Source organism: Procambarus clarkii, chromosome 33, assembly GCF_040958095.1.
Source record: "Procambarus clarkii isolate CNS0578487 chromosome 33, FALCON_Pclarkii_2.0, whole genome shotgun sequence".
NCBI classification, from domain to species: Eukaryota; Metazoa; Arthropoda; class Malacostraca; order Decapoda; family Cambaridae; genus Procambarus; species Procambarus clarkii.
The window spans coordinates 38,728,785-38,744,217 of NC_091182.1; the positions used below are offsets into that span (position 1 = coordinate 38,728,785).

Genomic DNA, 15,433 nt, shown 5'->3' on the forward strand with positions numbered 1-15,433 from the left:
CAGGCCTTAACCCCCAGAAAGCAGCCCGTGACAGCTGACTAACTCCCAGGTACCTATTTACTGCTAGGTAACAGAGGCATCAGGGTGAAAGAAATTCTGCCCATTGTTTCCCGCCTGTGCCCGGGATCGAACCCGGGATCAAAGGATCACGCGTCCAGTTTCCTGTCCGCTCAGCCACTGGCTAACATACATGTGAATCCCCCCCCCCCCAATCAAGAAATATTTGCCTATCTTCCTTGTTGAGATCTTCCTTGTTGAGATCTTCCTTGTTGAGATCTTCCTTGTTGAGATCTTCCTTGTTGAGATCTTCCTTGTTGAGATCTTCCTTGTTGAGATCTTCCTTGTTGAGATCTTCCTTGTTGAGATCTTCCTTGTTGAGATCTTCCTTGTTGAGATCTTCCTTGTTGAGATCTTCCTTGTTGAGATCTTCCTTGTTGAGATCTTCCTTGTTGAGATCTTCCTTGTTGAGATCTTCCTTGTTGAGATCTTCCTTGTTGAGATCTTCCTTGTTGAGATCTTCCTTGTTGAGATCTTCCTTGTTGAGATCTTCCTTGTTGAGATCTTCCTTGTTGAGATCTTCCTTGTTGAGATCTTCCTTGTTGAGATCTTCCTTGTTGAGATCTTCCTTGTTGAGATCTTCCTTGTTGAGATCTTCCTTGTTGAGATCTTCCTTGTTGAGATCTTCCTTGTTGAGATCTTCCTTGTTGAGATCTTCCTTGTTGAGATCTTCCTTGTTGAGATCTTCCTTGTTGAGATCTTCCTTGTTGAGATCTTCCTTGTTGAGATCTTCCTTGTTGAGATCTTCCTTGTTGAGATCTTCCTTGTTGAGATCTTCCTTGTTGAGATCTTCCTTGTTGAGATCTTCCTTGTTGAGATCTTCCGTGTTGCTATCTTCTTCCCTATCTTCTTCTTATCTTCTTGGGAAAGGGGACGACATCTTAACCAATATCTTGTTGATGGTTAGTATTCCATCCTTCGTTATGGGTTCAGTTCCTTTTACCCCTTTCCCATCCCCACATCCTCTTCCCATCCCATCACTTTCCAGCTCGTGAGTCTCCTCTTATCCTTCCCTTAAGCCTCATACTCCATAAGACATTGTATATCTCTAGTCATATTTGATATAATTTTAACTCCTATATAAAGAAAACAATGAGCCAATATAGTCATTCATGTTGAAATGGATAAAATATTCACAATAAATTTATGTTAATTTAAGTATAAGTAAATCAGTAGTAAAGTGTGATTAGTAAAGGAGTCTGTCAACCCAAGCTACCTGTTAATCACGCGATGCTGTAAACTGTCCTATTCTTATTTGTAGGTTCTGTCACGCCTCACTTCATTACCAGAGTGTTCTCTCACGCCTCACTACACTGTCAGAAGGTCTCTCACGCCTCACTACACTGTCAGAAGGTCTGTCACGCCTCACTACACTGTCAGAAGGACTGTCACGCCGCCTCACTACACTGTCAGAAGGACTGTCACGCCGCCTCACTACACTGTCAGAAGGTCTGTCACGCCTCACTACACTATCAGAAGGTCTGTCACACCTCACTACACTGTCAGAGGGTCTGTCACGCCTCACTACACTGTCAGAGGGTCTGTCACGCCTCACTACACTGTCAGAGGGTCTGTCACGCCTCACTACACTGTCAGAGGGTCTGTCACGCCTCACTACACTGTCAGAAGGTCTGTCACACCTCACTACACTGTCAGAGGGTCTGTCACGCCTCACTACACTGTCAGAGGGTCTGTCACGCCTCACTACACTGTCAAGAGGTCTGTCACGCCTCACTACACTGTCAGAAGGACTGTCACGCCTCACTACACTGTCAGAAGGACTGTCACGCCTCACTACACTGTCAGAAGGTCTGTCACGCCTCACTACACTGTCAGAATGTCTGTCACGCCTCACTACACTGTCAGATTGTCTGTCACGCCTCACTACACTGTCAGAAGGTCTGTCACGCCTCACTACACTGTCAGAAGGTCTGTCACGCCTCACTACACTGTCAGAGAGCTCTCTCATTCCTAAGTACACTGTCAGTACGAATGTCAGACAACTATCCTGGTCTTTAAATGTGTTCAGGTCGAATACAATCCAATATTTTAATTTCACGTTCTTTCAGGTGGAGGTAAAGAGGCTTGCCTTTGTTAGGATCTCTCTGTGTGTGGCTTAGTTCAATATCTGGGAGAGAATTATTATTCTGTTTTCTTTATATATATATATATATATATATATATATATATATATATATATATATATATATATATATATATATATATATATATATATATATATATATATATATATTAGTATATTTTGGTAGCAGTCTTTCCTGTAGACATATATTATTAAATATGACCGAAAAAGTAAGATTAATAATTCTAACACGAATTTTCTCAATCTTTCGTACATTACGCTTCACTGTTGGAGGTAAATCAAAAATCACTTCTCCAAAATTCATTTTTATTTCTAGTCTATTATTTTTATTTCTAGACTAGAAATAAAAATGAATTTTGGAGAAGTGATTTTTGATTTACCTCCAACAGTGAAGCGTAATGTACGAAAGATTGAGAAAATTCGTGTTAGAATTATTAATCTTACTTTTTCGGTCATATTTAATAATATATATATATATATATATATATATATATATATATATATATATATATATATATATATATATGTCGTACCTAGTAGCCAGAACGCACTTCTCAGCCTACTATGCAAGGCCCGATTTGCCTAATAAGCCAAGTTTTCCTGAATTAATATATTTTCTTTAATTTTTTCTTATGAAATGATAAAGCTACCCATTTCATTATGTATGAGGTCAATTTTGTTTTATTGGAGTTAAAATTAACGTAGATATATGACCGAACCTAACCAACCCTACCTAACCTAACCTAACCTATCTTTATAGGTTAGGTTAGGTTAGGTAGCCTAAAAAGGTAGGTTAGGTAGTCGAAAAACAATTAATTCATGAAAACTTGGCTTATTAGGCAAATTGGACCTTGCATAGTAGGCTGAGAAGTGCGTTCTGGCTATTAGGTACGACATATATATATATATATATATATATATATATATATATATATATATATATATATATATATATATATATATATATATATATATATATATATATATGTCGTACCTAGTAGCCAGAACGCACTTTTCAGCCTACTATGCAAGGCCCGATTTGCCTAATAAGCCAAGTTTTCCTGAATTAATATATTTTCTCTAATTTTTTTCTTATGAAATGATAAAACTACCCATTTCATTACGTATGAGGTCAATTTTTTTTTATTGGAGTTAAAATTAACGTAGATATATGACCGAACCTAACCAACCCTACCTAACCTAACCTAACCTAACCTATCTTTATAGATTAGGTTAGGTTAGGTAGCCGAAAAAGTTAGGTTAGGTTAGGTAGGTTAGGTAGACGAAAAACAATTAATTCATGAAAACTTGGCTTATTAGGCAAATCTGGCCTTGCATAGTAGGCATAGAAGTGCGTTCTGGCTACTAGGTACGACATATATATATATATATATATATATATATATATATATATATATATATATATATATATATATATATATATATATATATATATATATATATATATATATATATATGACAATGTCAGACCACGGAGGAAAAATGAAACAGGAAATTTCCTTAAGTACTTTCGTATATTAAATACATCTTCAGAAGGACCTTCTGAAGATGTATTTAATATACGAAAGTACTTAAGGAAATTTCCTGTTTCATTTTTCCTCCGTGGTTCTGACATTGTCACATTCTTAATCACGTGTTTATTTTCGTGATATACATATATATATATATATATATATATATATATATATATATATATATATATATATATATATATATATATATACATATATATATATATATATATATATATATATATATATATATATATATGTATATATATATATATATATATATATATATATATATATATATATATATATATATATATATATATATATTTATATATATATTGCTGCTTCCTTCCTCTTCTAAGCTGTCTATCAGCGTGAAGTATTTTCTTTCCCTTTATTTTTATTCCTCTAATAGTTCTTCATTTTCAACATTCATCCATGTTTCTGTGAGTGCAAATATGCTACTGTTTCTGTGCAAATAAGTGCATTTAAGTCATTTTATTGTTCATTACTTAAATTATTTGTAGTACACCTTTAGTGCGTTCTTATGTTTATGCCTATGGTCCAACCACTTATTATGCGCCAAGTTTTCTACATTCAAATGATAACTTTCGTTGCCATTTTTCCTGTGCGTTGTTTTTACTAAGAAAAGTTTCTTACTTTTACCCCTACAGGAAAGAATTTATATGTTAAATTTGCAGCCATTAATGGTCATCTTTGTTCGTTATCCTTCTTCATCCGTTATTTACACCAAAGCCACTAACGCAGACACGTCCACAATCGACGCTACTAACGCAGACACGTCCACAACCAACGCTACTAACGCAGACACGTCCACAACCAACGTCAGTAACGCAGACACGTCCACAACCAACGCTACTAACGCAGACACGTCCACAACCAAGGTTACTAACGCAGACACGTCCACAACCAACGTTACTAACGCAGACACGTCCACAACCAACGTTACTAACGCAGACACGTCCACAACCGACGTTACTAACGCAGACACGTCCACAACCAACGTTACTAACGCAGACACGTCCACAACCGACGTTACTAACGCAGACACGTCCACAACCGACGCTACTAACGCAGACACGTCCACAACCTACGCCACTAACGGAGACACGTCCACAACCTACGCCACTAACGGAGACACGTCCACAACCTACGCCACTAACGCAAACACGTCCACAACCAACGTTACTAACGCAGACACGTCCACAACCGACGTTACTAACGCAGACACGTCCACAACCGACGCTACTAACGCAGACACGTCCACAACCTACGCCACTAACGGAGACACGTCCACAACCTACGCCACTAACGGAGACACGTCCACAACCTACGCCACTAACGCAGACACGTCCACAACCTACGTCACTAACGCAGACACGTCCACAACCAACGTCACTAACGAAGACACGTCCACAACCTACGCCACGAACGCAAACACGTCCACAACCTACGTCACTAACGCAGACACGTCCATAACCTACGTCACTAACGCAGACACGTCCACAATCTACGCCACTAACGCAAACACGTCCACAACCTACGTCACTAACGCAGACACGTCCACAACCTACGCCACTAACGGAGACACGTCCACAACCTACGTCACTAACGCAGACACGTCCACATTCAACGTCACTAACGCAGACACGTCCACAACCAACGGCACTAACGCAGACACACCCACAACCAACGTCACTAACGCAGACACGTCCACAACTAACGTCACTAACGGCGACACGTCCACAACCTACGTCAGTAACGCAGACACGCCCACAACCTCCGTCACTAACGCAGACATGTCCACAACCAACGCCACTAACGCAGACACGTCCACAACCAACGCAACTAACGCAGACACGTCCACAACCAACGCTACTAACGCACACACGTCCACAACCTACGCAACTAACGCAGACATGTCCACAACCAACGCAACTAACGCAGACACGTCCACAACTAACGTCACTAACGCAGACACGTCCACAACCTACGTCAGTAACGCAGACACGCTTACAACCTCCGTCACTAACGCAGACACGTCCACAACCAACGCCACTAACGCAGACACGTCCACAACCAACGCTACTAACGCACACACGTCCACAACCTACGCAACTAACGCAGACACGTCCACAACCTACGCAACTAACGCAGACACGTCCACAACCAACGCAACTAACGCAGACACGTCCACAACCAACGCAACTAACGCAGACACGTCCACAACCAACTCAACTAACGCAGACACAGCCACAACCAACGCAACTAACGCAGACACGTCCACAACCAACTCAACTAACGCAGACACAACCACAACCAACGCAACTAACGCAGACACGTCCACAACCAAGTCAACTAACGCAGACACAACCAACGCAACTAACGCAGACACGTCCACAACCAACACAACTAACGCAGACACGTCCACAACCAACTCAACTAACGCAGACACAGCTACAACCAACGCAACTAACGCAGACACGTCCACAACCAACTCAACTAACGCAGACACAGCCACAACCAACGCAACTAACGCAGACACGTCCACAACCAACGCAACTAACGCAGACACGTCCACAACCAACGCAACTAACGCAGACACGTCCACAACCAACGCTACTAACGCAGACACGTCCACAATTAACGCAACTAACGCAGACACGTCCACAACCAACGCAACTAACGCAGACACAGCCACAACCAACGCAACTAACGCAGACACGTCCACAACCAACGCAACTAACGCAGACACGTCCACAACCAACGCAACTAACGCAGACACGTCCACAACTAACGTCACTAACGCAGACACGTCCACAACCTACGTCAGTAACGCAGACACGCCCACAACCTCCGTCACTAACGCAGACACGTCCACAACCAACGCCACTAACGCAGACACGTCCACAACCAACGCAACGAACGCAGACACGTCCACAACCAACGCTACTAACGCACACACGTCCACAACCTACGCAACTAACGCAGACATGTCCACAACCAACGCAACTAACGCAGACACGTCCACAACTAACGTCACTAACGCAGACACGTCCACAACCTACGTCAGTAACGCAGACACGCCCACAACCTCCGTCACTAACGCAGACACGTCCACAACCAACGCCACTAACGCAGACACGTCCACAACCAACGCTACTAACGCACACACGTCCACAACCAACGCAACTAACGCAGACACGTCCACAACCTACGCAACTAACGCAGACACGTCCACAACCAACGCAACTAACGCAGACACGTCCACAACCAACGCAACTAACGCAGACACGTCCACAACCAACGCAACTAACGCAGACACGTCCACAACCAACTCAACTAACGCAGACACAGCCACAACCAACGCAACTAACGCAGACACGTCTACAACCAACTCAACTAACGCAGACACAGCCACAACCAACGCAACTAACGCAGACACGTCCACAACCAACGCAACTAACGCAGACACGTCCACAACCAACGCAACTAACGCAGACACGTCCACAACCAACGCAACTAACGCAGACACGTCCACAACCAACTCAACTAACGCAGACACAGCCACAACCAACGCAACTAACGCAGAGACGTCCACAACCAACGCAACTAACGCAGAGACGTCCACAACCAACGCAACTAACGCAGACACGTCCACAACCAACGCCATTAACGCAGACACGTCCACAACCAACGCAACTAACGCAGACACGTCCACAACCAACGCTACTAACGCAGACACGTCCACAACCAACGCAACTAACGCAGACACGTCCACAACCAACGCAACTAACGCAGACACGTCCACAACCAACGCTACTAACGCAGACACGTCCACAACCAACGCAACTAACGCAGACACGTCCACAACCAACGCAACTAACGCAGACACGTCCACAACCAACGCAACTAACGCAGACACAGCCACAACCAACGCAACTAACGCAGACACAGCCACAACCAACGCAACTAACGCAGACACGTCCACAACCAACGCAACTAACGCAGACACGTCCACAACCAACGCTACTAACGCAGACACGTCCACAACCAACGCAACTAACGCAGACACGTCCACAACCAACGCAACTAACGCAGACACGTCCACAACCAACGCAACTAACGCAGACACAGCCACAACTAACGCAGACACAGCCACAACTAACGCAGACACAGCCACAACCAACGCAGACACGTCCACAACCAACGCAACTAACGCAGACACAGCCACAACCAACGCAGACACGTCCACAACCAACGCAACTAACGCAGACACAGCCACAACTATCGCAGACACGTCCACAACCAACGCAACTAACGCAGACACAGCCACAACTAACGCAGACACGTCCACAACCAACGCAACTAACGCAGACACAGCCACAACTAACGCAGACACGTCCACAACCAACGCAACTAACGCAGACACGTCCACAACCAACGCAACTAACGGAGACACAGCCACAACTAACGCAGACACGTCCACAACCAACGCAACTAACGCAGACACGTCCACAACCAACGCAACTAACGCAGACACAGCCACAACTAACGCAGACACAGCCACAACTAACGCAGACACAGCCACAACCAACGCAGACACGTCCACAACCAACGCAACTAACGCAGACACGTCCACAACCAATGCAACTAACGCAGACACGTCCACAACCAACGCAGACACGTCCACAACCAACGCAACTAACGCAGACACAGCCACAACCAACGCAGACACGTCCACAACCAACGCAACTAACGGAGACACAGCCACAACCAACGCAGACACGTCCACAACCAACGCCACTCTCGTGGTGTACCCTGTCACTCTGAGCCTTGTTCCCTATTAAAGGCAGGTACTTTATATTCATCTAATAACTGACTTGTATCTCGGCAAATATCGCGTCCACCCACTCAGAGCCACGGAATGGGGTTGATCCCTTTCCCGCGCGTCCAACCCTTCCTTCTATCCATCCTGTGCGTCCAACCCTTCCTTCTATCCATCCTGTGCGTCCAACCCTTCCTTCTATCCATCCCGCGCGTCCAACCCTTCCTTCTATCCATCCCGCGCGTCCAACCCTTCCTTCTATCCATCCCGCGCGTCCAACCCTTCCTTCTATCCATCCCGCGCGTCCAACCCTTCCTTCTATCCATCCCGCGCGTCCAACCCTTCCTTCTATCCATCCCGCGCGTCCAACCCTTCCTTCTATCCATCCCGCGCGTCCAACCCTTCCTTCTATCCATCCTGTCACCATCCTTTGGTCCCGGAAACAGATTTTAATTCTATTTCTTGTATCTTTGGAGTTGAAACCCCTACCCACCCCCTCTCCTTCTCCCCCTTATCTTGAGGTTATCTTGAGATGATTTCGGGGCTTTAGTGTCCCCGCGGCCCGGTCCTCGACCAGGCCTTAACCCCCAGAAAGCAGCCCGTGACAGCTGACTAACTCCCAGGTACCTATTTACTGCTAGGTAACAGAGGCATCAGGGTGAAAGAAATTCTGCCCATTGTTTCCCGCCTGTGCACGGGATCGAACCCGGGATCAAAGGATCACGCGTCCAGTTTCCTGTCCGCTCAGCCACTGGCTAACATACATGTGAATCCCCCCCCCCCAATCAAGAAATATTTGCCTATCTTCCTTGTTGAGATCTTCCTTGTTGAGATCTTCCTTGTTGAGATCTTCCTTGTTGAGATCTTCCTTGTTGAGATCTTCCTTGTTGAGATCTTCCTTGTTGAGATCTTCCTTGTTGAGATCTTCCTTGTTGAGATCTTCCTTGTTGAGATCTTCCTTGTTGAGATCTTCCTTGTTGAGATCTTCCTTGTTGAGATCTTCCTTGTTGAGATCTTCCTTGTTGAGATCTTCCTTGTTGAGATCTTCCTTGTTGAGATCTTCCTTGTTGAGATCTTCCTTGTTGAGATCTTCCTTGTTGAGATCTTCCTTGTTGAGATCTTCCTTGTTGAGATCTTCCTTGTTGAGATCTTCCTTGTTGAGATCTTCCTTGTTGAGATCTTCCTTGTTGAGATCTTCCTTGTTGAGATCTTCCTTGTTGAGATCTTCCTTGTTGAGATCTTCCTTGTTGAGATCTTCCTTGTTGAGATCTTCCTTGTTGAGATCTTCCTTGTTGAGATCTTCCTTGTTGAGATCTTCCTTGTTGAGATCTTCCTTGTTGAGATCTTCCTTGTTGAGATCTTCCTTGTTGAGATCTTCCTTGTTGAGATCTTCCTTGTTGAGATCTTCCTTGTTGAGATCTTCCGTGTTGCTATCTTCTTCCCTATCTTCTTCTTATCTTCTTGGGAAAGGGGACGACATCTTAACCAATATCTTGTTGATGGTTAGTATTCCATCCTTCGTTATGGGTTCAGTTCCTTTTACCCCTTTCCCATCCCCACATCCTCTTCCCATCCCATCACTTTCCAGCTCGTGAGTCTCCTCTTATCCTTCCCTTAAGCCTCATACTCCATAAGACATTGTATATCTCTAGTCATATTTGATATAATTTTAACTCCTATATAAAGAAAACAATGAGCCAATATAGTCATTCATGTTGAAATGGATAAAATATTCACAATAAATTTATGTTAATTTAAGTATAAGTAAATCAGTAGTAAAGTGTGATTAGTAAAGGAGTCTGTCAACCCAAGCTACCTGTTAATCACGCGATGCTGTAAACTGTCCTATTCTTATTTGTAAGTTCTCTCACACCTCACTACACTGTCAGAAGGTCTCTCACGCCTCACTACACTGTCAGAAGTTCTGTCACGCCTCACTACACTGTCAGAAGGACTGTCACGCCGCCTCACTACACTGTCAGAAGGACTGTCACGTCGCCTCACTACACTGTCAGAAGGTCTGTCACGCCTCACTACACTATCAGAAGGTCTGTCACACCTCACTACACTGTTAGAGGGTCTGTCACGCCTCACTACACTGTCAGAGGGTCTGTCACACCTCACTACACTGTCAGAGGGTCTGTCACGCCTCACTACACTGTCAGAGGGTCTGTCACGCCTCACTACACTGTCAGAGGGTCTGTCACGCCTCACTACACTGTCAGAAGGTCTGTCACACCTCACTACACTGTCAGATGGTCTGTCACGCCTCACTACACTGTCAGAGGGTCTGTCACGCCTCACTACACTGTCAAGAGGTCTGTCACGCCTCACTACACTGTCAGAAGGACTGTCACGCCTCACTACACTGTCAGAAGGACTGTCACGCCTCACTACACTGTCAGAAGGTCTGTCACGCCTCACTACACTGTCAGAATGTCTGTCACGCCTCACTACACTGTCAGTTTGTCTGTCACGCCTCACTACACTGTCAGAAGGTCTGTCACGCCTCACTACACTGTCAGAAGGTCTGTCACGCCTCACTACACTGTCAGAGAGCTCTCTCATTCCTAAGTACACTGTCAGTACGAATGTCAGACAACTATCCTGGTCTTTAAATGTGTTCAGGTCGAATACAATCCAATATTTTAATTTCACGTTCTTTCAGGTGGAGGTAAAGAGGCTTGCCTTTGTTAGGATCTCTCTGTGTGTGGCTTAGTTCAATATCTGGGAGAGAATTATTATTCTGTTTTCTTTATATATATATATATATATATATATATATATATATATATATATATATATATATATATATATATATATATATATATATATATATATATATATATATATATATATATATATATATATATATATGTCGTACCTAGTAGCCAGAACGCACTTCTCAGCCTACTATGCAAGGCCCGATTTGCCTAATAAGCCAAGTTTTCCTGAATTAATATATTTTCTCTAATTTTTTTCGTATGAAATGGTAAAGCTACCCATTTCATTATGTATGAAGTAAATTTCTTTAACTGGAGTTAAAATTAACGTAGATATATGACCGAACCTAACCAACCCTACCTAACCTAACCTAACCTATATTTATAGGTTAGGTAAGGTTAGGTAGCCGAAAAATGTTAGGTTAGGTTAGGTTAGGTAGGTCAGGTCGTCGAAAAAACATTAATTCATGAAAACTTGGCTTATTAGGCAAATCGGGCCTTGCATAGTAGGCTGAGAAGTGCATTCTGGCTACTAGGTACGACATATATATATATATATATATATATATATATATATATATATGTCGTACCTAGTAGCCAGAACTCACTTCTCAGCCTACTATGCAAGGCCCAATTTGCCTAATAAGCCTAGTTTTCATGAATTAATGTTTTTTCGACAACCTAACCTACCTAACCTAACCTAACCTAACGTTTTCGGCTACCTAACCTAACCTAACCTATAAAGATAGGTTAGGTTAGGTTAGGTAGGGTTGGTTAGGTTCGGTCATATATCTACGTTAATTTTAACTCCAATAAAAAAAAATTGACCTCATACATAATGAAATGGGTAGCTTTATCATTTCATAAGAAAAAAATTAGAGAAAATATAATAATTCAGTAAAACTTGGCTTATTAGGCAAATCGGGCCTCGCATAGTAGGCTGAGAAGTGAGTTCTGGCTACTAGGTACGACATATATATATATATATATATATATATATGTCGTACCTAGTAGCCAGAACGCACTTCTCAGCCTACTATGCAAGGCCCGATTTGCCTAATAAGCCAAGTTTTCCTGAATTAATATATTTTCTTTAATTTTTTCTTATGAAATGATAAAGCTACCCATTTGATTATGTATGAGGTCAATTTTGTTTTATTGGAGTTAAAATTAACGTAGATATATGACCGAACCTAACCAACCCTACCTAACCTAACCTAACCTATCTTTATAGGTTAGGTTAGGTTAGGTAGCCGAAAAATGTTAGGTTAGGTTAGGTTAGGTAGGTCAGGTCGTCGAAAAAACATTAATTCATGAAAACTTGGCTTATTAGGCAAATCGGGCCTTGCATAGTAGGCTGAGAAGTGCATTCTGGCTACTAGGTACGACATATATATATATATATATATATATATATATATATATATATATATATATATATATATATATATATATATATATATATATATATATATATATATGTCGTACCTAGTAGCCAGAACGCACTTCTCAGCCTACTATGCAAGGCCCGATTTGCCTAATAAGCCAAGTTTTCCTGAATTAATATATTTTCTTTAATTTTTTCTTATGAAATGATAAAGCTACCCATTTGATTATGTATGAGGTCAATTTTGTTTTATTGGAGTTAAAATTAACGTAGATATATGACCGAACCTAACCAACCCTACCTAACCTAACCTAACCTATCTTTATAGGTTAGGTTAGGTTAGGTAGCCGAAAAAGGTAGGTTAGGTTAGGTAGGTTAGGTAGTCGAAAAACAATTAATTCATGAAAACTTGGCTTATTAGGCAAATTGGACCTTGCATAGTAGGCTGAGAAGTGCGTTCTGGCTATTAGGTACGACATATATATATATATATATATATATATATATATATATATATATATATATATATATATATATATATATATATATATATATATATATATATATATATATATATATATATATATATATACAGAATGGTAGACAGAATGGTACAGTTGGTGTGGGACTACACTTGCGTTTCAACTTTGGCCAGTACCTATGTTGACTTCAGTGCTACACAAGCAGGAGGAGCTGCCAATCACCGGGAAGCGGCCAAGTCACGTAAATACAGAGACCTTGAGCACCACTACAATTTTGTCCCCATTGCCTCAGAGACACTTGGTGCCTGGGGTAAAAGTGCTGCTAGCTTTTTAAAGGAGTTGGGGTCTAAGCTAATCGAAACAACTAGAGACCCCAGAGCTGCCAGTTTTCTTTTTCAGCGCCTTAGTGTGGCAATCCAGAGAGGAAATGCTCACTACATCCATGGTTCCTGCCCGCCATCTGAGGAGCTGGAGGAGCTATTCAACTTGTGACAAGCAGCCTTGTACCCTGTATGTAATCAATATTGAAACTTTTTTTGTGTAATGACATTTTCAAATAAAGTTAGATAAATATACACACTTAACAAAAGAATAAGGGTGGTAGGAGAAGAAAATATCAAAGTGTTCAGTGAGGATCCACAAGGTCTTCTCTGAGTACTCTTTATTTTCTTCTCCGAGGCTATGGGTCCCTACATTTGCACCAGAGGTGGTACCCCTTCTAGGGTATATATATATATATATATATATATATATATATATATATATATATATATATATATATATATATATATATATATATATATATATATGTCGTACCTAGTAGCCAGAACGCACTTCTCAGCCTACTATGCAAGGCCCGATTTGCCTAATAAGCCAAGTTTTCATGATTAATGTTTTTTCGACTACCTAACCTACCTAACCTAACCTAACCTAACTTTTTCAGATACCTAACCTAACCTAACCTACAAAGATAGGTTAGGTTAGGTTAGGTAGGGTTAGTTAGGTTCGGTCATATATCTATGTTAATTTTAACTCCAATAAAAAAAAATTGCCCTCATACGTAATGAAATAGGTAGCTTTATCATTTCATAAGAAAAAAACTAAAGAAAATATATTAATTTGGGAAAACTTGGCTTATTAGGCAAATCAGGCCTTGCATAGTAGGCTGAGAAGTACGTTCTGGCTACTAGGTACGACATATATATATATATATATATATATATATATATATATATATATATATATATATATATATATATATATATATATATATATATATATATCACTAAGAAATCTTTTACCCGGCCAGGATTCGAACCCATGCCGTCCAGGATCAGCCCTAAACGTTCACAGTACCGTGACCACCGCACCAATGATCGTACCGGTGGTCACGGTACTGTGTACGTTTAGGGGTGATCCTGGACGGCATGGGTTCGAATCCTTACCGGGTCAAAGCGTTCTTAGTGAACTATGGCTGGCGCGTTCATGCAGCTTTCTCACACACACACACACACACATATATATATATATATATATATATATATATATATATATATATATATATATATATATATATATATATATATATATATATACATATATATATATATATATATATATATATATATATATATATATATATATATATATATATATATATATATATATATATATATGCGAACAAGCCTGAATGGTCCCCAGGACTATATGCGACTGAAAACTCACACCCCAGAAGTGACTCGAACCTATACTCCCAGGAGCAACGCAACTGGTAACTACAGGATGCCTTAATCCGCTTGACCATCACGACCGGACATAAGGAAGTGATAGCCGAAGCTATTTGAACCACTTCCCCGCCAGCACTCGGATGGTAATCTTGGGCATAGCATATTATCAAATTACCGCATTCTTTGCGGCACATGTGAGGAACGCAAATGCGAACAAGCCTGAATGGTCCCCAGGACTATATGCGACTGAAAACTCACACCCCAGAAGTGACTCGAACCCATACTCCCAGGAGCAACGCAACTGGTAACTACAGGACGCCTTAATCCGCTTGACCATCACGACCGGACATAAGGAAGTGATAGCCGAAGCTATTTGAACCATTTCCCCGCCAGCACTCGGATGGTAATCTTGGGCATAGCATTTTATCAAATTACCGCATTCTTTGGGGCACATGTGAGGAACGCAAATGCGAACAAGCCTGAATGGTCCCCAGGACTATATGCGACTGAAAACACACCCCAGAAGTGACTCGAACCCATACTCCCAGGAGCAACGCAACTGGTAACTACAG

At 41.8% G+C, this 15,433-nt stretch overlaps 2 protein-coding genes across 2 annotated transcripts; one reads left to right on the forward strand and one right to left on the reverse strand.

Moving 5' to 3' along the window:
- Positions 1-181: 181 nt before the first annotated feature.
- LOC138370819 (otolith matrix protein OMM-64-like) lies at positions 182-4,398 on the reverse strand. Its single transcript, XM_069335424.1, has 2 exons — positions 4,354-4,398; positions 182-865 (listed from the first exon to the last, which is right to left on the reverse strand). The coding sequence occupies exons 1-2, from the start codon at positions 4,396-4,398 to the stop codon at positions 182-184; spliced, it is 729 nt and encodes a 242-aa protein (XP_069191525.1).
- Positions 4,399-4,400: 2 nt separating this feature from the next.
- On the forward strand, positions 4,401-8,564 carry LOC138370820 (mucin-22-like). Its single transcript, XM_069335425.1, has one exon. It carries the CDS (start codon positions 4,401-4,403, stop codon positions 8,562-8,564), a length of 4,164 nt encoding a protein of 1,387 aa, XP_069191526.1.
- Positions 8,565-15,433: the final 6,869 nt, after the last annotated feature.